This window comes from Balaenoptera borealis (assembly GCF_965194805.1).
Source record: "Balaenoptera borealis genome assembly, chromosome: 20".
Lineage (NCBI taxonomy): Eukaryota > Metazoa > Chordata > Mammalia > Artiodactyla > Balaenopteridae > Balaenoptera > Balaenoptera borealis.
In genome coordinates, this window is record NC_138879.1 from 13,813,559 (window position 1) to 13,837,509 (window position 23,951).

Sequence of the window (23,951 nt, forward strand, 5' to 3'; positions counted from 1 at the left end):
AATATTTTTCCTTTGGGACACTGTTCTATGAAGCCGTGTTAGTAATTCCTAGAGAGTTCGCTTCAACTAAAAAAATCTAGTTTGTTTATATTCGGCCACTTGCCACGCTCATCCTTCAGCCTCTCAAGTCCGTAGCTGAATAAGGGGCAGCGGATGCAGTACCTAACAGGTAAGATCTCCCCCGCCCGCCCATTCTTTCCCGTCTAGAGCAGTACACCGGGACTCGGTGGCGTGGCCTGGGAGGCGGAGTCTAGACGCAAACTCCAGGCCCCGCCTACCCCGCGGCGTCCGCAGCGCCGCTAGCGATCTCCACCCGCCAGAGGTCGCAGGCTCCGCGAGCAGGTATCTCAGTTAGCGAGCGACTAATCCAGTCGGCGAGAACTAATCTAGTTCTCACGAGAGAAAGCGCGAAGCCTGCCGGGACGGACGCGCGGCCTTCCGCAAGTTGGACCAAAATGGCAGCCTTGGAGGAAGGGTTCACGTTGACTGCGGTACCGCTGGGTTCCGGGCCTGACGGACCCCTTGGAGTGGAGCAGAGCGACAAAACAGACCAGTTTCTAGTGACGGACAGCGGCAGGACCGTCATCCTCTATAAGGTGAGAGCGATAGGATCGGAGCGCCCCCGCTGCTGTCTCGCCCCTTTCTGAGTTCGGAGCCGGAACCTCAGGTTTCTCACAACTTTGGAAAGAGATCTTGCAGCGGGCTTAGCGGAGAGCCGCTGTGGCCTTTTCGGGACGCTGAATGAGGTCTAGAATCTGACTCGGTTGTTCTCCCGGAGAGGCATATTTCCGAGTTGCAGGCGGCAGAGCGTCTAAGTGCACGTGGGCTACATTCGGAAAGGAAAGGAAACCTGTGCTTTTCGCTTCATTATCTCCCGGAGATATCCTTGCTAAGATCCCCTTCTGGGGTCTCTGTCAGCCCAGCTGCCCGCAGAAGGGTTGAACGGAGATTGGTTGGGTGGGAGAAGATGTCACTGCCAGAACAGTGCTTTAGCCTTGTGTCCGTACACTTCTTACCCACTCATTAGGGGGGAAAGTTTTGTCGGTGTTTTGTTTTGGCTTTTTGCTTTCTTGGCAGCTTAGTAGGCATCTTGATTCCGAGTGACCTGTTGCCAGCTGTGGTTCACCCTGTGAATCCTGGATTTGCGTCCCTTGAAGTCTACACACCCCGCCCCCATTTAGCCTAAGGACTGCTTCAGCACATTTTCTAAACTTTGCTTTTAGTGGTTCCGTAGAAAGTAATTCTTTTTATGTGAGCTGCTGAACAGTTTTCTGTGTCTTTAAGAAGTTGGGTATCTCAACATCGGTAATCATCAGGGAAATGAAAACCAAAACCACAATGAGATATCACCTCACACCTGTCAGAATGGCTGTCATCAAAAAGAACACAAAAAAATAAATGTTTGTGAGGACGTGGAGAAAAGAGAAGCCTTGTACCCTGTTGGTGGGAATGTAAAGTGGTGCAGTCACTATGGAAGACAGTATGGTGATTTCTCAAAAAACTAAAAATAGAACAACCATATGACCCAGCAGTTTCACTCCTGGGTATATATCCCAAAAAAACCCAAAAAACAAAAACACTGATTCGAAAAGATACATGCACCCAGTGTTCATAGCAGCATTATTTATTATTATTTATTATCTTCCATTCCAAGATATGAAAGCAACCTAAGCGTCCATCAATAGATGAATGGATAAAGATGTGGTGTATATATGTGCAATGGAATACTACTCAGCCTTTAAAAAAATAATGAAATTTTGCCGTTTGCAGCAACATGGATGGACTTGGAGGGCATTATGCTAAGTGAAGTGAGTCAGAGAAAGACAAATACTGTGATAGCACTTATGTATGGAATCTAAAAACTACAACAAAGTAGTGATTATAACAAAAAAGAAGCAGACTCACAGATATAGAGAACAAGCTAGTGGTTACCAGTGGTGCCAGGGAAGGGGGGAGGGACAAAATAGGGATAGGGGAGTAAGAGGTATAAACAGTTATGTATAAAATAAGCTACAAGGATATATTGTACAACAGGGGGAATATAGCCAACATTTTATAATAACTATAAGTGCAGTATATAACCTTTAAAACTGAATCACTAGATGGTACACCTGTAACATATAATATTGTGCAGCAACTATACTTCAATTAAAAAAAAAAAGCTAGCTGTCTCCTTTGAAGTTTGGGGAACAGGTTGCCAACAGTACTATCCTGTTTGCTTGTTTTGATGCTTCTGAAGACACCATTGGTTTTTAGCTGGCTGTCAAGTGGACTTTTTGCAGTTCCTGCATAGGAGTAGAGTGGCTGATTAGAATTGGCATGATTCCAGCTATCCTTACTCTATTTCTCATGCCCCTGTTCAAGGGCACAACTGCATCAATTTTTTAAATATACTAATATTGTTCATTATCAAAGTGCCGATATTAATTTACTTTTTTTCATTTTAGGAACTTATATTTTCATTTTAACTATTCTTTTAAAGTTTTTTTTTTTAATTGTAGTAAAGTACACATAACAAAATTTACTATCTTAATGACTATATAAGTGTACAGTTCAGGGTATTAAGTACATATATTCACATTGTTGTGCAGTCATCACCACCATCCATCTCCAGAACTCTTTTCATCTGGCAAAACTGAAACTCTGTACTCATTAAATAATAACTCCCAATTTCCTCAACCCCAGGCAACCACCATTCTACTTTCTGTCTTAAGTGGAATCCACATAGTATTTGTCTTTTTGTGACTAGCTATTTTTTTAATTTAGGAGATTTGTTAAATACTATCGTTTTAATGATTTCTTTCGAATGTAAATTTAATTGCTTTAATGTCTGAGACTGACTTTTTGAATATTGTATGTTCATTTCATTAGGTTTCTGATCAGAAACCCTTGGGGAGCTGGTCAGTGAAACAAGGTCAAATTATAACGTGTCCAGCTGTGTGCAACTTTCAGACTGGAGAGTATATTGTTGTACATGATAATAAGGTGAGTTCTAAAACTTTTATATAATATATACAAAACAAATCAAATTTTGATTTATTAACTATTCATGTTGTATGTAAATCGAAATTGGAATGCTTTTTTAAGTTGTATGTTTTTATTTCAGGTCTTGAGAATATGGAATAATGAAGATGTAAACCTGGATAAAGTATTTAAAGCGACAGTAAGTCTTTGGATTTTCCAACATATTTATTTAGTTTATTGGTGAGACGGAATAATTTGTAATGTAGCAGTTATTTATCTTAAAGTGTCTGTGAACATGACATAAAGGTTATAACCAGTTTTTCATTCTAGCTATCGTACAGTATATCTTGGTAAAATGTCTCAATTTATGAGTTAATATGTTAGAAAATGTTACATGATGTTATTTTCATATGAGGTTGAGGACTTAAATAATTCATGAATGATACATTTATAGTTATTTCCATGAGTTTAAATGTTTGTGGTGTGTCCCTTGCAAGAGCAAATGAACTTCATTGTTCCCTTTCTTAAAATAGGTAGAACAGACCCTGCAAGTTTCAGGAATTATACATTTTAAAAGTGGCACATACTGCAGTGAAAAAGAACCATGACTAACTAACTGTGCCTTTTCTCCTAATGACCTAAAGTATGTTAATTAACTTTTTCTTATAAAATGAAGATCTCTAACTAGGTTAATCTTGAAAGTTCTTTATGGTTCTAAATGTCTAACTCTAAATACAATTGGCATATTTTAGAAGTGGTTCACAACAGAGCTGATTCACATACAACCGCCGTTGTCACCCGGACCCTTGAAACCTCTAGCCAGCTACCTGTGCTGCCCACTGGCTCCAGTCATTTTGTTCACCCTGAAGTAACACGATCCTGAATTTTACACAATGGGGTTTTTTTTTGTTTTTTTAATCCTACATATGGTGTTAACTTCTTTTCGTGGGCTTGCAGGCTATATATACACACATACACACATACACACACACACCCATATATAAATATGTGTGTGTGGCCCATGTATTTATATATGGCATCTTTCTTTTTCTAATACCAGAACTGCTTATAACTCTGCATTAGTGCCTTTGTTTGTACCTCTCCTCACCTCCAGTTTTGAGAGACCCAGGTTATAGCCTAACCTCCAGTATTTACAGTGGAAAGATAAACCAAAAATGAATAAAAGTGATTACTTATGGGGGTGAGCAGGGGAGAGGATAGAGAATAGGATCAAAAGTTAGACTTCTGAATGTATTTTGTGTTAGATTTAACTTTGTATTTTATGTTTAGATTTAACTTTGGAACCATACATAATTATAAAACAAAATTGAATAAAAATGAAAGCAAATCAGTCCCTTAAAGATAAGCCTTCTGTAAATGTCCTGATTCTATTAGGTGGCAGTTCCTTTAGAATAAAAATTTAAATGTTTTTATGTTCTTCTAGTTGTCCGCTGAGGTATATAGGGTACATTCGATACAGGGGACAGAACCCTTGGTGCTGTTCAAGGAAGGTGCCGTTCGTGGTTTAGAGGCCTTGCTTGCAGAGCCCCAGCAGAAGATTGAAACTGTTATCTCTGATGAAGAAGTGATTAAGTAAGTTCTAATACTTGTAATTTTTTTTTTTAATTTATTTATTTATTTTGGCTGTGTTGGGTCTGTGTTGCTGCGCACGGGCTTTCTCTAATTGCGGCGAGCGGGGGCTACTCTTCATTGCAGTGCGCGGGCTTCTCATTGCAGTGGCTTCTCTTGCTGCAGAGCACGGGCTCTAGGCGCGTGGGCTTCAGTAGTTGCAGCATGTGGGCTCAGTAGTTGTGGCTCACGGGCTCTAGAGCACAGGCTCAATAGTTGTGGCGCAGGAGCTTAGTTGCTCCGTGGCATGTGGGATCTTCCCAGACCAGGGATCGAACCTGTGTTCCCTGCACTGGCAGGCGGATTCTCAACCACTGCGCCACCAGGGAAGTCCCTAATGCTTGTAATTTTTAACCAAAAAGAAAATGCACTCTGTGTTTTTTATAATATTCTTTGCCTTGTTCAAAAGTATTTTGATTATAAACATGATAAAAGTAAGCTGATTGAAAACCGTCTGTAAGACAGTAGCCAAAATAACATCCCTCAAAAGCCTCTGGCGTGATAAGTGATTGAGGAAACTGGGGCCAAATGAGTCCTGTCCTAATAACAGAACTGAATAGTAAGTTATTTGAAAATTAAGTGAGTAATCCCACAAGACCAGAATGTTCTGTCATATAGCCCTGACTGCCAAGGTCAGAACCCTTTCGCCTGAAGAAATGTGCAGCTTGTTGTTAGTGGAATCAGGATAGTGCTTTGAGACCTCTGCTTTCCCAGATTCTGGAATAAAACTTGGGAAATGACTCGCACAAATGATAGAAGGAAATGTCACAGTTTTACATCTATCCAATCCCTATTCTTTCATCCCATTTCCTGTTTGGTTAACTTGCTGCCCCTCCAGGCCCACCTGATGCAAACTAAATCTTTAAAGGTCCAAGCAAAGACTTGTACGTAGTCAACTGAACAATGTGGACGGTGACCAGTTATATCTTAGACTCAGTGAATGCCTCTGAAGTGTGAGCAACTGTGTTTGGAGGAAATCTTTATGCAAAAGGATATAGGTAGAGAATCTGGGTTCTAATCCCCACTTTGCCAGAAAATGGCTGTGCAGCCTTGGTTACAGGCCCCTTACCCTCCCTATGCCTCAGTTCCCGCTGTCACTTGAAGAAGGCAGGTGAGATGCTAATGTTTTCCTGAGAACACGAGGCCCCAAAATGACTCTGAAAAAAAGAGGGGTGGGTCAATTAAGTTTGGGGAACACCGCATCTTGTCTGACACACCCTTGGTACTTTATAGTTCACGTTATTGTCTTTAAAGTTCTGGGAAGCTCAGCAACTTGCATTTAATCCAGAGATGCATTTGACAGAGGAATGCCTTCTAGGTCCCCGTGGTAGATATTTTGAAACACTGAATTAAGTGTTCTCTGCTACCTCTCTGGCTCTAAAAAATATTTAATAAAAGATAGGGCTTCCCTGGTGGCGCAGTGGTTGAGAATCTGCCTGCTAATGCAGGGGACACGGGTTCGAGCCCTGGTCTGGTAAGATCCCACATGCCACGGAGCAGCTGGGCCCGTGAGCCACAACTACTGAGCCTGCGCGTCTGGAGCCTGTGCCCCGCAACGGGAGGGGCCGCGATAGTGAAAGGCCCGCGCACCGCGATGAAGAGTGGCCCCCGCTTGCCGCAACTAGAGAAAGCCCTCGCACGAACCGAAGACCCAACACAGCCAAAAAAAAAAAATAAATAAATAAATAAATAAATAAAGTAGCTATAAAAGATAATCTCTTAAATTTAGATTGATGATGTGTTTCTCTCAACTGGTGATTTTGCATTTTATAATTTTTCTTTTTCTTTTTTAGGTGGACAAAGTTTTTTATGGTATTTAGGCATCCTGTGCTGATTTTTATTACTGAAAAAGTAAGTGATACCTTTAATTCCTGGCTCATTTTGTGGCATTTCAGCGTCATCTGTATGATTTTTAAAACTAAAATTGGACTTTGGTATTTCTTTCAGAAAATTTTTATATATTTTTAAAATACTGAAAAATCTATTAGTAATAATTATTTCTATGCCTGAATTAAAGAAATATTTTTTATAACTTTTTAAATTTAATTGGACAAGAGGTTTTTAAGCACTCATTAAAGTAATTACAGTGGGCCAACAACTGGTCTCAACATTTAAATATAGTTGGTGGAAATGGGAATACTTTTAAAGTAAAATAACCTTTTTTTTTTTCCCAGCATGGAAATTACTTTGCTTATGTACAAAAGTTTAACTCACGTATCCTAAGCAAATACACACTTTTACTTAGACAAGAAGAAAAATCAGCTACACAGAGTTTTAGTGCATCTGTGTATCGGAAATTCATCTCTCTGATGTCATTAAGTAAGTATTTTTTTTAAACTTTCAAAGTTTATAAATAAAGGGGTATTACAGGATAGTGTTTTAAGTTCGAGTCTTCAGTTTTTACAGTTTTCTGTTGTAGTATTTCCCTTTCCATGCTTCCTTACAAGCATTTATGCCTTCACTTTTTGCATTTTGCCATGTCTAGTCATGCATTAGGTCAGTAATTCTCTGCAGGTAAATTTTATGTCTTAAAATTTTATCATAAGCAATAAATAATATAATACCAATAAAAAAGGAAAAATCACTCTTTATTATGATAAGTCCAGGTTTTTTGATATTATAATTAGTGAACCGTGAAATACCTAAGGTTGGTACTGCATGAACTCCCCATTCCTCTTTTCCAACCTATAGTGTGCCATTCTTTGAACAGTGACAGAGACAGGTGGGTAAAAGGACACTAACAGAGCAGTCTTGGACTCTACTAGCCACCATTTTACAGATTTTTTTTTTTTTTTAGAAGGTGTTTTTTTTTTTTATTTTATTTAATTTATTTTATTTTATTTTTTATTTTGTTTTATTTTTGGCTGTGTTGGGTTTTCATTGCTGCGCACGGGCTTTCTCTAGTTGCGGTGAGCGGGGGCTACTCTTCGTTGCGGTGCGCAGGCTTCTCATTGCGGTGGCTTCTCTTATTGTGGAGCATGGGCTCTAGGGTGCACGGGCTTCAGTAGTTGTGGCACGTGGGCTCAGTAGTTGTGGCTCACGGGCTCTAGAGCGCAGGCTCAGTAGTTGTGGCACACGGGCTTAGTTGCTCTGCGGCATGTGGGATCTTCCTGGACCAGGGTTCGAACCCGTGTCCCCTGCGTTGGCAGGCGGATTCGTAACCACTGCGCCACCAGGGAAGGCCCAGATTTTTTTTTTTAATGCTTTGGAGTTTACCTCTACCTAATGCTCTAAGGTTTAATCCCAGTCTTATGCATCTAGGGGGAAAAATGCCTTTGCGGTCTTCTCCCCCCAGCCTGTTATGGCTTCTTTTGAAGTTGTTTTGGGAAGGTTAAGGGAGGACGAAACAGAGCAGTATTTAGGAAACATTTTCATGTTATCACAGTTTAAAATCTTTGTGAAGTTTTTCAATGTGCAAACGTTTGCAGTGGCTGTTAAGAAAAAGGCTCCCTTCGTTTATCATGTCTAGAGTGTCCTTGGAATCCGCTTAATACCTTTGCTTAAGAGGGACTGGTTTTCTTAAAGTTTAACCTAGAGGACATATTTATTGTTACACAGAAGTTTGTGAGTTGTGTTTTAGCTTTTGAACATTGAAGTAAGGGAATGTGAACCAAAGGGTCATAAAATCTTCATGTAACATAGCTAGAACCACATGAAATTGCCAAAAATACAATTGACTTACAAAACGCAGCGATTTAATAGGGTTTTAGGGTGCTGGAGTAACAAGAAATGTAATATTTAGACCAGAATGCTAATTAATTTCTAATAAGAGATACAGCCTTTTACTGACTGAATTGTCTGTACTCCTGGCAGTCCCCTCATATTTTAAGTTATTACAGATATTTACAATTCTTATTTCATGGCTATCATGACATTTCTTACTGAGATTTTTATTAATATTTCTCCTCCCTCAACTTTAGGTTTGTAGTATATTCTTTTTTTTTTTTTTTTAATTAATTAATTAATTTATTTTTGGCTGCGTTGGGTCTTCGTTTCTGTGCGAGGGCTTTCTCTAGTTGCGGCAAGTGGGGGCCACTCTTCATCGCGGTGCGCGGGCCTCTCACTATCGCGGCCTCTCTGGTTGTGGAGCACAGGCTCCAGACGTGCAGGCTCAGTAGTTGTGGCTCACGGGCCTAGTTGCTCCGCAGCATGTGGGATCTTCCCGGACCAGGGCTCGAACCCGTGTCCCCTGCATTGGCAGGCAGATTCTCAACCACTGTGCCACCAGGGAAGCCCCTGTAGTATATTCTTTATGGGAAAGCATAGAGTCATGTGATTATTACATTTGTTTATTTTTCTGGTTGGATTCTCTATCAAATTGGTAAAATCTTATAAACAACTTAGTACATTTAACTGTAACAGATATAGAACTATCATTTATCCAATAATGAACAATAAATACTTGTTTCCAACAGGCTCTGATGGATGTGTATATGAAACCTTGATACCAATACATCCAAGTGACCCAGAAAAAAATCAGAGGGTAGTTCAATCACTGTTGCTCAAGTCCGTGGTGTCTGGCAGTGCTCGAAGTGGTGTTGCACTCACCATCCTGGACCAAGATCACGTAGCAGTCCTGGGACCACCACTATCAGCTTCTAAGGGTAACTAAAATCCAATCAGTTAAGAAGTCCTTTGGATTTTTTCCATCAAAGTGTACTTTTAAGTCTCCTCTTTCTTTTTCATTTATTTATTACCACCCTAATTCATTCTCTTTTTCACTGTAGCTTCCTAATTCTTGAATAGGTCTTTGATTTCATCTTGCCTTGATCAGTTTCTCTAAAACATTTCCTATATCACTCACTAACCTTGCTTGTCACCAGTGTCTTAAATAAAAACTGCAGCTATCTGTGCCAGCCTGTAGGCATTGGAAACATTGTTAAGACTTGCAGTAGAGTATTGAATTCATACCTTGGTGACATTTTAGCAGAATAGAAATTCATTAGTCTTGGACAGCTTGAAATTTGGGGACTACTAATGTGCCTTTTGTCTCTGTGACTTCAGAGCAGGATTTTCATCATCACCTCACCTCCTCACCCCCAAACACCCCTCCACACACACAATTGTAGTCTGTCATGAAGGACACAGTTGTACCTGGCCAGTGCAAGATTGGGGTCTCCCAGCCTACACGATAAAACTCCAAATCTATGGTTTAGCATTCAACTCTCGCCACAGTCTAGACCCTGTCCACGTTTTTCAGTCTCTTCTCCCAGTTTCAAAGCAAGAACTCTCTGCTTTATTCAGGCCAGGCTCCCTATTGACTACAAACTTGATATGGCCATCCTTGTGTATTTTGTTTTGTTTCTTTTTAAGATAGGAGCTACCACTTACAGCATACTGTCCTGTGCCAGGTGTTTTACTTGTATTATTTCATTATTTGTGTCATTTAATCCTCCAACAACCCTATGAGAGGAAGTCCAGTTATTATCACCCTTATTTTACAAATGAGAAACTGAGATGTTAGGTAACTAAGTAGTGGAACTAGGGTTCAACCCAAGCAGGTTGACTCTTACGCCATATATCTTACCACTCTTAAGTCCTGGCTTTTAACCACTTTACCAAGCTGTGCTTCTCCTCTCTCAACCCCCATGCTCCCTCTCTAGTTCCTGCTTTAACCCCCCAAAAATTCACTAACCTCAGTAAAGTTTCCCATGTCTCTTTCCAGAGTTTTTTTTAATATATGCAAATACTACTAGTTATTTTTCTTCCTCTTTTTACACAAATGGTAGCATACCGTATCCTCTGTTGTACACCTTAATTTATCCACTCACCTGAGATACAGAGAGCCTTCCATAGCAGCATCTGTATTGACTTTATTTTTTTAAGAGGAAAATATAGGCAGAACATTCTGACATAAATCACAGCAATAGTTTTTTGCATCTGTCTGCTAACACAAAGGAAATAAAAACAAAAATAAACAAATGGGGCCTAATTAAATTTTAAAAGCTTTTGCACAGCAAAAGAAACATCGACAAATCGAACAGACAACCTACTGAATGGGAGAAAATATTTGCAAATGATATGACTGATAAGGGATTAATATCCAACATATATAAACAGCTCATACAACTCAAAAGTCAAAAAAACAAACAACCCAATTGAAAAATGGGCAGAAGAACTGAATAGACATTTTTCCAAAGAGGAAATGCAGATGGCCAACACACACATGAAGAGATGTTCAACATCGCTAATCATCAGGGGAATGCAAACCAAAACCACAATGAGATACCACCTCACACCTGTCAGAGTGGCTGTCAACAAAAAGAACACAAATAATAGGTGTCGGCGAGGATGTGGAGGAAAGGGAAGCCTCGTACTCTGTTGGTGGGAATGTAAATTGGTGCAGCCACTGTGGAAAGCAGTGTGGAGGTTTCTCAAAAAACTAAAAGTAGGACTACCATATGACCCAGCAGTTTCACTCCTGGGTATATATCTGAAAAAACAAAAACTAATTCAGAAAGATACCTGGACCCCAGTGTTCATAGCAGCATTATTTACAATTGCCAAGATAGGAAAGCATCCTAAGTGTCCATCAACAGATGAGTGGGTAAAGAAGTGGTGTGGGTGTGTATATATGTATGTGTGTATATATATTTGTGTGTGTGTGTGTGTGTATACATATATATATAATGGACTACTACTCAGCCATTAAAAAGAATGAAATTTTGCCATTACGGCAACATGGATGAACTTGGAGGACATGCTAAGTGAATGAAATAAGTCAGACAGAGAAAGACAAATACTGTATGACATCACTTATGTGTGGAATCTAAAAAGTACAACAAACTAGTGAATAAAACAGAAGAAGCAGACTCAAAGATACAGAGGACAAACTAGTAGTTACCAGTGGGGAGAGGGAAGGGAGGAGGGGCAAGATAGGGGTAGGGGAGGGAGTAAGAGGTACAAACTATTATGTATAAAATAAGCTACAAGAATATGTGTACAACATGGGGAGTAAGCCAGTATTTTATAATAACTATAAATTGTGAATCACTATATTGTACAACTGTAATTTATGTAATATTGTGCAACAACTGTACTTCAATAGAAAATTCATTAATTTTTTTTTTAAAATGCCTTATTTTTTTAGAGAAGTTTAAGGTTCACAGCAAAATCAAGGGGAAGGTACACAGATTCCCATATGCCTCCTGCCTGCACATGTGTCCACTTCTTCTGTGAATTTCTGTCTTCATTACTCATTTTTATTCTTAATAAAGCAAGACCTATGTGTTTAACTATGACTTCCCTCCTCCCTCCCTCCCTTCTCCGCACCCCCAGCACCATATATTTATATTTGGCTGGCTTCTGAACTTGGACTTTTTTTTTTTTTTAATTTTTTGGCCGCACCACGAGGCATGTGGGATCTTTAGTTCCCCGACCAGGGATCAGACCCGCACCCTCTGCAGTAGAAGCGTGGAGGTCTTAACCAGTGGACCTCCAGGGAAGTCCCAACTTCTGAATTTGTATGTCTTATTTTACAGAATGCCTCTCCATATGGAATACAAAATTTCAAACACTACAGGCTTCAAAAGAGTTACCACAAGGGACCAGCGGTCAAGTAAGTTTTTGCACTTTGGGGTGTTTTTCAAATGTACTTGTTTTTGTGTCTGACAAATAGACTGTCAGGGAAGAGGCCTCTTCGGATCTAAATATTTTGTCAGTTTTGATTAAAATAAATTAAGAAATATTTTCTACCTGCAAGATTATATTTAATTTGGTTATTGTTTTTATAGTTTCCTTATGTTTGTCACTTTCAAAAGACTAAATTATAAGCTAATTTTAGATCAGGAGAGAACAGTTAGCTAGTTAATAAAACTTTTTAATCTCACTTTGGTTTGATCTTTTTACTTTTGTATTTTGAACTATATCCAAGGGCTGTTACTTTGCCTAATAAATTAGTCTTTTAGGTTATATGTTAAATGTTATCATGGAATTACATAAGAATACTTAAAGAATTAAAATTTAAGGTGACCAGACTATAAACTTTCTGAGGCAAGGGACCTTGTCTTTTTTGTTCTCCATCGTATCTTCAGTGCTTAACAAAGGTACTCAGTAAGTACTGGTTGTTTAGTGAATATAAGATATAAATACATCAAGATATAGGATGTTTTTGATCATTGTAATTAGACGATAAGGAGACTATGTTTCTTAGCATAGAATTCTAATTTATATTTAAACAAGTAATTTTCACAAAATTAGCCGTTCACAATTCCACTGCTCTAACAAACTTCACTTTTGATTTCCATGTTCCTTTGAGCTTTTTGTTCATATACCTGTCTCAGTTTTACAATTTTATAATTGAGATCATGAGATAGAAACAGTGTTAAATTCTGCTTTTTTCATTTCGTACATCAAAACAGTTTGCCTGTGTTACAATAGCCTTTGTGAGTATCACGTTAATAGATGTGTAATACTTACAATATTTTAAACAATTCATTTATTTTAAATATATGTGTTGATCAAATTTTTATGAGTCAAAAGAAATTATCTTTAAATTACACTTTATTCAGACATGGGCAAAAATAAGAGCTTTGTAAACCTACCTCAATTAATAAATTGAACATATGGGACTATTCTGGAAAGTTGCTTAACTTCACCTTATTCTTTCTGTTATATTAAGATTACTTCCACCACAAGTTATTGTTATAAGTTATATGGCTTTGTTGAATCAGATCTTAGAAGAGAAAAAGGGTTGCTTACATTTTTGATAACTTTTTTGTAGCTCTGGTATCATGGGGAAAATTTGTTTATGCTACATGGAAAATTTCTAACTGTAATCCCATACAAGTGTGAGGTGTCATCATTAGCAGGTGCTCTTGGAAAACTCAAGCATAGTCAAGATCCAGGTAGGAACTTAAATGTTTTATTACTAAAAACCATTTTATAAACTTCTAGTTTGATATGTAGATTTTCACAGCTATCGGTTTGCATAACCTGTTCTTAATGTTGAAATTTGCCAGTGTTCGTTCAGATTTTATTGGTCCAGGAAGCTACCTTGGGAACAGTCCACACTGCAGACACTGCTGCAGGTTAAAGAGCTACGCTGCGTTTTGAACACCAGTGTTCTGACTTTAGGGGCAACGGGAAAGTCCTGCAGACAAAATCAGTAATGCTTTTTCCCTCCTTGGTTTACCAGTGGCCTCATCTGTTGGGCACATAGCCTTTTAAGATATTATGATTTACTGATCTGAGGTTATTGGTAGAATGAAATGGACTTTAAAGCCGCTCTTGAATTGTGCATGAGTGGTGGTTGTTTTATTGTTCTTTGTTTGATTGATTGGCTGGGTAAATACCAATAGGTCAGAAAATTCCAGAAATTGTGTGTTTTGTGTTTTCTTAGACATTCATGCCATGACTCATTTTGTAAACTGGGAAACATCACAGGGATATGGACTTGGATCTCAGAACTCAGAGCAGTCAAAGAGAATCGTAAGTTTGGTAGTTGAAATAGAAATGTTACTACGGATGTTAAAAAACAGAAAAGGCTGAATTATTTTAATAATTCATATTTGTACAACTCTTAAAACTTGCTCTTAATGTTGGGGTGATTTGAAGCTTGAACCTAGTAACCTGACAGCCCTTATCCGAAAGTGACACATGTCATCTAGTAGTTTTTATGGGCATGTGTGTAAGACCCAGGTGTAAAAATGGACCAGTTTGCAATTAGTAATAATACCTTCCTGAGTATAGAGATTTTATTTATTAAAAAATGAAAACCTGAAAACCTTAAAGATATTTAAGTTAGAAGTTGAAATAGACCCACTTTTCACTATAAGAAAACCAAACCCTAAAAAAGCTTGTGAATGGACTTTCCTGGTGGCGCAGTGGTTAAGAATCCCCGCCTGCCAATGCAGGGGACACGGGTTCGAGTCCTGGTCTGGTTCCCACATGCCCTGGAGCAACTAAACCCCTGCGCCACAACTACTGAGCCTGTGCTCTAGAGCCCGCGAGCCACAGCTACTGAGCCCGCATGCCACAACTACTGAAGCCCACACGTCTAGAGCTCGTGCTCCGCAACAAGAGAAGCCACCACAATGAGAAGCCCGTGCACCGCAATGAAGAGTAGCCCCCACTCGCCACAACTAGAGAAAGCCCGCGCGCAGCAACAAAGACCCAATGCAGCCAAAAATAAATAAATTAAAAAAAAAAAAAGTTTGTGATTAGAGCAAAAGTGTGCCAGTCTCTTTGGGATATTTTATATTCTTCTAAATGTCTATTGCATCTTTTGTGTTGTTTTGAGATCCTAATCAATTTACTGAATTCCAGTTAAGGAGAAGGAAAATTGAAGCGAGTGTACAGCCGGAGGTTCCACCATCCACACAACTCTTAGCAGCCGTACAGGTAAATTTTAAAATATTAGAAATACGAAAAGTCAACTCATGGTTAAAAGAAATCCTATGTACTTTTTATTGTCTTCCTCTTGTGATCATTTTTAGAGCTATGGCTAACATTTGTATAGTATATTGAGGTTGTCAGAGTGATGCTTTGGCTTATTTGACTCTCGCTAAGCATTTTGTGAGATCAGTGTGATGGTGGTGGCCTCATATCTCATTCACCTTTGCATTGAATGTTTGCAATTTAGCTTCTTAGAAATTTTGATTTCTAAATCCTTGAGTTTTTTTTTCTTTGTATTTTGTCTTTGTGCAGTAAATTGTAGTATCAACTCCAGTTTCACAGGAATGCATGAATGCTATTAGTGATTTAAGATGATGTTAAGCTAGGAACTTTTAAGTGCAGAGCAACGTTTATTAATGTACCACACTGAACTCTTTACTTCTGCCCTTTCAGAAAGATTCAGAAAAACATATTGAAGTAGAATTACGTAAATTTTTGGCTGTTAAGCGGACCCCTGACTTTCATACTATTATTGGGGACGTAGTAATAGGACTTCTGGGAAGATGTAAAGCAGAACCATCATTTTATCCTCGGAACTGTCTGATGCAGCTTATCCAAACGCGTGTGCTTTCTTACAGGTAAATGTTTCTGTACACCAAACTTTATACGCATAACTCTTTTGACCTTGTTTTTTGCAGTTTTGATTTTCATACTCTGAAAAAGCCTTATGAATTATTTGCAATTGAGAGTTTCTTAATATATAAAAATGATTCATGTTTTTGGTCTTAGCTTGTGCCCTGGCTTAATGGAGTTTGCCTTAGAAAAGACAGATGTGCAGATCCTACAGCTCTGCCTACAGCAGTTCCCTGACATCCCTGAGTCAGTCACCTGCGCTTGCTTAAAAATTTTCTTGAGGTAAGTTAGGAGCTGATGCTCCTTTTCTTTCACTGCGTTTTTAATCTATTGTTTTATTTTATTTCTAAAACTTTGAAGGCTTAGAAAATGAAAAATTTTCCAGTAAGTTCAACTACTGATAAGAATTATTTCCTGCTTTCAATTAACATGATAGCATTGGTGATGACAGTCTTCAAGAAACAGATATCAATATGGAGTCAGTTTCTGACTATACTGCTATTATACAAGATGGGGAAATAGAAGAACAAACTGAAATTCTTCAAAATGGTTTCAGTCCTGAAGAAGATAACTGTGAGAACTGTGCTCAGGAGCTGACTGAGGAGCCTCAGGCTGCAGCGGAGGAGAGCGCTTCCTGCCCTGTTACAGGGAAAAGAGCAGCGCTACTGTATCCTTTGGAACAGCTTCCCTTGTATTGTCTCTTTCCCAGGGATGCAGTCAAATGCCAAGCAAAAACTAAGGGGTAATTAGATAATTTAAGGTGGTTTTTTCCTTTTCTTTCTTTCAATTTTTTTCAGTTTCTGCTTGAAAATGGATTACATTCAATGCTGTGTTCAAACAACTTACTTAAACCTTCTTATTTAAGAAGCTGTACTAAGATAGAAGCTCTATCCCTTCTAAAATTCAGTATACTGAATAAACACCAATTATCTATAATAGCAAAGTATTCCAGATGATCTCTAGTGACGAGGACAATGTTCAGTGATAGCACTCTTCTAGAAAAGTAGAACTTTTGTATAAATTTAGAAAAATGTTACTGGGGAAGGGAATTACTCATTATTTCAGTAGAAAAGCCTTTATTGGTTGAAATGAGATTTTCCTTTATTCCCGAGTAGAAACGCAGTTCTTCATTCAGCATATAGCGAGACGTTTCTTCTGCCTCATTTGAAGGACATCCCAGCACAACACATCACTGTGAGTGTTCTTACGAACCCTACAGGGTTTTATTTCTGGGTTAAGTGTTGCTCCTTAACTCTACCCAGCTTCTAGGGCATTCGAAAGGTTATAAAGTTCTTTCATCTGAGTAAGAGGTTTCCCAGCCCTCAGGGTGAAAAATCGTGCTTGGGAGACTAGAGTGACCTGGGGGAGGCAGAGCTTGACGTGTTCCTGGTGCCAAACCCGAAGGCCGGGTTCATCCATCTAAGTTAGAAACGAGTAGGAACTGAAAAGAATTGCCCGGAGAAGGATTCTGTCTTCTCTACTTATTATTTACAAACAAAATAAGCTCCTCACCCACCCCTCCCAAACCAAATGAACTCTTCTTTGATGGCAGGGAGTGCATTTCATTCATTTTTGTGTCCCCTGATGTCTAGCATATTTGTTTGATGTACAGTTAAATTCAGCAGCCTCTTAAAATTCTCTCCAGTCTCTTTGTTAGCTTTACATAGAGAAAATTTTTCTATCAAAGTGATTGTTCTTTTCTCCGCCCCACCTAGCTATTTCTCCAGTATTTGTATTTCCTTTATCTGAAGTGTAGTGAAAATGCTACTATGACTCTTCCTGGAATACACCCTCCAACCCTGAACCAGGTGAGGTAATCTTTTTATTTTGATCTGATGCTGGGAAAAATATGTTAAAAAAAAAAAAGGTTTTATGTATATAGTATCAGAATCTGGAATCCAGGAACTGATTTCTCCCTGTCTCGTGGTTCCTACGACCCTCCTCCCTCACCAAGTACACAAACCACTGGAGTGGGTCACTCAATTTGGTAGATGGCTTTTTTAGAGCCATAATGCTATACTAAGGAACTTAAATTCATCTTAAATTCCTGATTCTTTATTGTGACCCTTTTCAAGAATTTCCTCAGCTTCGTTGGGAGAGAGGGATAATAAGTGTCCTCCTAGTAACCTAATAATCCCAAGTCCCTCTTAGAGATAACCAATACTAAGAGTTGCATTTATGTCTAGAAATTTGCTTTCTGTACCTTAACTTATCTTTCTCTTGTCTTTCTAATGCAAATTAGATCATGTGCATGCTATTCTGCAGCTTGTTTTTTTTCACTCATTGCTAGCTACATTTTACACATTTTCTGAATCAGGCTATATACATCTGCCACATTCTTTTTAACCACTGCATACTATTTGATTTTATAGAAAATCTTAATTTGTTAGTCCCCTATTGATTGGCATTTAAATTACTTACAGTTTTTTGCTATTGTAAACAAACTTTCAGTGAGCATCTTTATACAAATATTCTTGCATATTATGAGAGAACACCTGTTGGGTAAATTCCCATTAGTGAAATTACTGGATAAAGGGTGCATGCATTTTTAGTTTCGAAAATGCCAGGCTACCTTTCCAAAGGGTTGTGACAAGAGGTACTGTGGCCACCAAGATCTGAGACCTTACTCTCTGCTGGTCAAGTAGGTAACAAATAAGTGTTTTATTTTAATTTGCATTTCTTTGATAATAAGAAAGGTGGACCATCATTTCTTGCCAATTTATATTCCTTTTTGTGTACTGCCTAATCAGGTTCTTTGTCCAATTTTTCTATTGCATTTCCTGTCTTTTTCATTTTGCCTTATAAATTATTCTTTGTATATTAAGAGAAATTAGTCTGTTTCTATGAAGTGTATTACAAATACTTTTTTCCTATCACTCTTTTTTACTTGCTTTAGTGTAATTTTTGCCATAGATGAGTTTTTAATTTTCATGCTGTCAGAATTGTTAAGCTTTTCCTTTATGGCTTCTTTTTGGGTATGCCATGCTTAAGGCCCTTCCCACTCTAAGAGTGTAAAAATAGCCGCCCTGTACCTTTCCCTAGTACCTTTCTTTTCCTTTTCTTTGTCTAACTCTTTGATACATATAAAGTTTATTTTGGTGTAGAGAGTTACATAGGGATCAGCTTTCCCCTCTTCCTGCAAATGGATAATTGGTTTCCTTAATGCTTTTTCATGACAGTGATATTTACATGTTAACAACACCATTTGAAGGTGTAGACTACATAGGATACTTTAATAAATGTATAGTAATAACTTTATTTTAGTTCTTGGTAGCTTATCTATAATACAGGACACCTTATTCTTGGGTCATAGTGTATATTTCAGAATAGGAGATGAGTGGGTTCTTTTTTTTGTAGCTGCTAGTAGTTATCAAGAATTTTAAAATAAAAAGTGCTAGCTCTCCCTTGGATTAAATATCACTGTGACTTTCTTTTTACTGATTAATCTGATGGAAAAGATCCAATTATGCTTGTAAAATGACAAGTATAAAAGCAGAAAAGAGGCTTTTTAGATTGCTTAGAAACTCCTTCATCTCTAAAACGTTCAGACTTCTGTAAAGAAGACTTATTTTTTCTTATAACTGTTTGATATTATTATGGACTTTGTAAAATGAATTAACCTAAAATTAAATTTAAAATCTTAGCTCCTTTTCCTGTTTATCTTCAGATTATGGATTGGATATGTCTACTTCTAGATGCTAATTTTACTGTTGTGGTAATGCTACCAGAAGCAAAAAGGCTACTGTTAAGTCTTTACAAGTTTGTGAAATCCCAGGTATGTAATTATTGATACATACTGAATTCTGTTTGTAACCAAGAAGCACCAAAATTATAATTTATTAAAATTTTTCTTGGAATAGCCCTAAGTAATTGTGGAGGATTTATTCAAATGTACAAGTTATGGTAAAAGTTATTTTGGAACTTTTTTCTTTAGATAAGCATTTGTTCTGAGCTCAACAAGATTGAAGTAAGTTTTCGTGAGCTACAGAAATTAAATCGAGAAAAGACTAATAGAGAATTATATTCAATTGAAGTGCTGGAACTCTTCTGATATTACCAGTTCTCCTTCATAGACGTTTTATGAAGCTCTTTTATGTGGATTCTTCCTACTCAACCAGGCAAGAGATGTGTTTTGTTTGTGACTGTCTCTTCGGTGACAAGAGAAATGTCTGAGCAAGTACCTAGACCATCACTTATTGATTCTCCTAGGCCGGACTGCAGGTTTCACGTGAACCTATTCTAGCTTATGGACACTGGTGGGGAGAGATTCTGAAACTTTTAAAAATATGTAACGGAGGTGTTTTTAAGTAAACTTATTTGTGTATTGATAAAAGTTGAATTTCTTACCATCCATTTGAATAGTTCTTCTTTTAATAAAAAACCACCATTGAAGAAACAGTGATTCTAGGAAAAACATGGTTTTATCAGAGTCAGAAGCTGTCCCAGCTCATCTGTGTTCATGGGGGACAGAAGAGGGCATTTCCACAGGCAGGGTGGGAAGGGGCCTTGTACACCAATGTGCTTATCTCCTGCCATCGTCTCCCGTTCTTTACCTCCTTGCACTACCTTCTTACATACCCAGGGCTTGAACATCATCCCTCAGATTACCTCTGTGATTAGGATGCTAAATTCAGTTATAGAAATATATTCCTAGATAGTAAAAAAAAAAGTCTCTTCTGAAAATAGTATTATAGGTTGATTGACCATAGAATTTCCTGTTTTAACTCGGGTTTAGGACAAACGAAAGGCTTTATGTAGAAGAAATGGATGCTTTTGTTTCTTAAAAATAAACTCAAATTTATTTTTGTTAAAAGTGAAATCACTTTTTCAGGTGATGAACTAAGTTTCCCAAGAGTGACTTGAAACATTTATGAGCTATGAAAGTCTCTGTTGAGTAGATCATTTTGAAACCTCTTTTAACGTGAAAGGTTGCAATATATATATATTTTAAATTCCTGTAAATTCTAGCACATAGTATAAGTTCAAGTGTGGTTCTAGAGCCCATGTTATACAGAATCCTGATGGCTCAACTTAACGTGCGTTAGAGAAAGGCTTCATTTAGGTCAGGCACTCTGTAAACTTTAGTTACAACTATTGCAGTTAACAAACAGGTTCTCCCTTGTCATTTTTTTTAATTTATTTTATTGAAGTATAGTTGATTTACAATGTTGTGTTAATTCCTTAGTCATTCTTAATCTCTCTTTAATCTGAGAGAAAAGAAACACCAAAGATAGCAGCATATATTAATAGTTATGCTCACTTTAAGTGGGACCTTTTGCTCAGACAATTTAAACTAAGTGATACAGTACTTCTCAGCAGAAATGAAAAATACAAGTCTCCACTATGTTTATCCTCTTTTTATCTTTTCTGTGAACCATTTAAGAATTACTTACAGGCACCCAGACATAAAATTGTGGGTTCCTAAGCTTTTCTTAAAACTTTGAACTTCATGGGGCTTCCTTGGTGGTGCAGTGGTTTAGAATCCGCCTGCCAAAGCAGGGGACACAGGTTCGAGCCCTGGTCCAGGAAGATCCCACATGCCACGGAGCAGCTAAGCCCGTGTGCCACAACTACTGAGCCTGTGCTCTAGGGCCCGCGAGTCACAACTACTGAGGCCACGTGCCACAGCTACTGAAGCCCCTGCACCTAGAGCCCGTGCTCTGCAACAAGAGAAGCCACCGCAATGAGAAGCCCGCACACCACAACGAAGAGTAGCCCCCCGCTTGCCGCAACTAGAGAAAGCCCGTGTGCAGCAGTGAAGACCCAGCGCAGCCAAAAATAAATAAATTAATTAATTAACAACAAACCAAACCAAAAAAAACTTTGAACCTTAGCACATCCTTTATGATTTACAGATCCTTTTACGGGGGTTAAGATTATTCAGGATTGTCACAGTTTTTAGATTCTGAGTTATTTATGATTTAATTTATAAGAACCCATAATAAGAGACAAATCTCAGATTGACTGACGAATTCTTTCAGCCAGAGAAAACAAGCAAACGAAATTCATAGATTGACAATATGCTCTTCATGACTCCTGATTTAATTGTACTTGAAGACAGCTTCTGCAGTGAAACTGGCCTGGTCAGGGTTCAAACAAGCAGAGGCCTTTGACTGAGGAGAGGCCAGAGGAAGATTCCCTGTTCCCTCAAACTTTTGTCTATTTGGAAAGAACTTCTGTATAGGCTCCTAATAAAGTCTTTATTTTAAAGTTTAATAATTTGGCCTGTAAATATTATGGAAGCAAATTATTGATTTTTAAACTAAGTAGAAAAGTGTAATTGCTTTTAAATACTAGTTGCAAATGATCTCTAGGTTACCTACAGACTAAATTAGACTAAATTTAGAAATTAAATAAGGATTTTATAAGGACATATAGAGGATTTTTTTAAATTAAATTATAATTGATGAGAGACTCTTATAGGCTGAGTTCTTCAAGGCAAGGACTTTGTCTTACCCTTATGCACACTAAGTACAGGACCACTGGCACATAATCAGTGTTCAGTAATGGTTATTGAATAAAATTACTGAATAGTAGATCTTATCTGTCCAATTATAGAGCAATAATTCTGAGGGTTTGCAACAGTTACTTTTTCTGGCAAGTAAATCCTCTATGTTCACCACATATAGGCAGTGTATCTTCTGCCTCTAGACATTTATTTTTTATAACTTAATTATAACTCAGATTTGTTTCTGATTATATATACTACATCTATATAATAATAAAAGAATTCTTTTTTTTTCTTTGCCACACCTCATGGCTTGTAGGATCTTAGTTCTCTGACAAGGGATCGAGCCCCGGCCCTGGCAGTGAAAGCACTGAGTCCTAACCACTGGACTACCAGGGAATTCCCAAGAATTGTTCTTTAAACTTCTTAAGTTCTCCATCTAGGAAATGGTTTCTTACTGTGAATTTGATGGTTTTTGAGGGAAATGTGGACTAACAGGTTATCATTGCTACTTAAAAGTAGATGTTTGCTTTTTGCCTCTTTAGCCTTATTTGTAAGTATTTGGTGACTAACTATAGTGGAGTCCATTCTGGATCATGTAGAATTTTAAAACAAAGATGGATTTTTTGCCCCAACTCTTTTAAAAAAATTTTAGTCCTAAAATAATTGCAAGAAAAAACGATGAATACCCTTGTATCCTTAGCCTAAATTTATCTGTTCCTAACATCTTGCCATGTTAGTTTTACACTATGTATTTTTTCTTTTTTCCTGAATCATTTGTGAGTTATTTACAAACATTCAGATTAATCTCATAATTCAGTTTAATCCAATAAATACTTAAGTTTAATCCTGTAAAACAAGGGCATTAATTTTACATAACCACAACGCAATTATGAAATTCAGGAAATTAATGTTAATACAGTGCTATTTAGAATGATTACAGTCCTTATTCAGATTTCCACAATTGTCCCAGTGATGTCTGTTATAATTGGACTTCCTCCTTCCTAAAATCCATTCAAGCGTCATGCATTGCATTAGTTTTCATGTTTCTTTAATTTCCTTTAATGTAGAACAGTTCCCTAGAAAATTGCATTTCTGAAGAATCTAGGCCAGTTATTTTGCAGAATGTCCCTCAGTTTGCATTTGTCTCGTTTCCACATGATTAGATTCAGATTAAACGTTTCTGACGAGAATACTACAGAGAGGGCACAGCATCAGGAGGCATTGCTGTGAGTTGTCCTATCACTGGTGATGCTAAATTGGATCACTTAGTTAAGGTAGGATTTACCAGATTGCCTCACTCTAAAGGTACCTTTTTTCCTTTGTACTTCATAAGTAACCTATGTATTTATTATTTATCCTTGAGACTGTGTGAATATCCTATCTGGAATATTATTCTTCCCTAACAGTGAACCCATTGGTAATTTTTGCATGAATCGGTTTTTACTTTGGTGACGGTTATGGTTGCAAATGTAAAAATTGTTTTGGTATAAATCTCACTTTATTTTTTATTTTCTTATAAATTTATTTATTTTATTTATTTATTTTTGGATGCACTGGGTCTTTGTTGCTGTGCGCCGGCTTTCTCTAGTTGTGGCGAGTGGGAGCTACTCTTTGTTGCGGTGCACGAGCTTCTCATTGTCGTGGCTTCTCTTGTTGCGGAGCACGGGCTTTAGGTGCGCAGGCGTCAACATTTGTGGCTCACAGGCTCTAGAGCACAGGCTCAGTAGTTGGGGCGCACGGGCTTAGTTGCTCCGCGGTATGTGGGATCTTCCCGGACCTGGGCTAGAACCCGTGTCCCCTGCATTGGCAGGCGGGTTCTTAACCACTGCGCCACCAGGGAAGCCCCCAAATCTCACTTTAAAATGGAATGCTGTGTGCCATGTAGCCACCATTCTCATCTCTTAAGTCTGCTTTCTAATCTATAGATGGATGAGCAGAT

The 23,951-nt window shown here is 38.1% G+C and overlaps 1 protein-coding gene and 1 long non-coding RNA gene across 3 annotated transcripts in view; one reads left to right on the top strand and one right to left on the bottom strand.

Annotated features, from left to right (window-relative positions):
* Nucleotides 1–354: 354 nt before the first annotated feature.
* On the top strand, nucleotides 355–19,914 carry NOL11 (nucleolar protein 11). 2 transcript variants are annotated; one of them, XM_082373693.1, is made up of 18 exons: nucleotides 355–596; nucleotides 2,872–2,985; nucleotides 3,107–3,163; nucleotides 4,409–4,557; nucleotides 6,387–6,444; nucleotides 6,768–6,912; nucleotides 9,009–9,197; nucleotides 12,075–12,151; nucleotides 13,316–13,439; nucleotides 13,934–14,022; nucleotides 14,860–14,934; nucleotides 15,382–15,566; nucleotides 15,718–15,843; nucleotides 15,998–16,228; nucleotides 16,677–16,755; nucleotides 17,277–17,369; nucleotides 19,229–19,336; nucleotides 19,496–19,914. In XM_082373693.1, exons 1-18 carry the CDS (start codon nucleotides 456–458, stop codon nucleotides 19,610–19,612), a joined length of 2,157 nt encoding a protein of 718 aa, XP_082229819.1. In that variant the 5' UTR covers nucleotides 355–455; the 3' UTR covers nucleotides 19,613–19,914. The 2 variants fall into 2 exon arrangements, with proteins under 2 accessions (XP_082229819.1, XP_082229820.1); XM_082373694.1 differs by lacking the exon at nucleotides 17,277–17,369 and having other exon boundaries at nucleotides 405–596.
* Nucleotides 6,037–23,951, bottom strand: part of LOC309619052 — a 373,591-nt gene continuing 355,676 nt past the window's right edge. Inside the window, exon 2 of the long non-coding RNA XR_014238735.1 lies at nucleotides 6,037–6,309. This is a non-coding gene — a long non-coding RNA (uncharacterized lncRNA). The remainder of the gene's footprint in view (nucleotides 6,310–23,951) is intronic.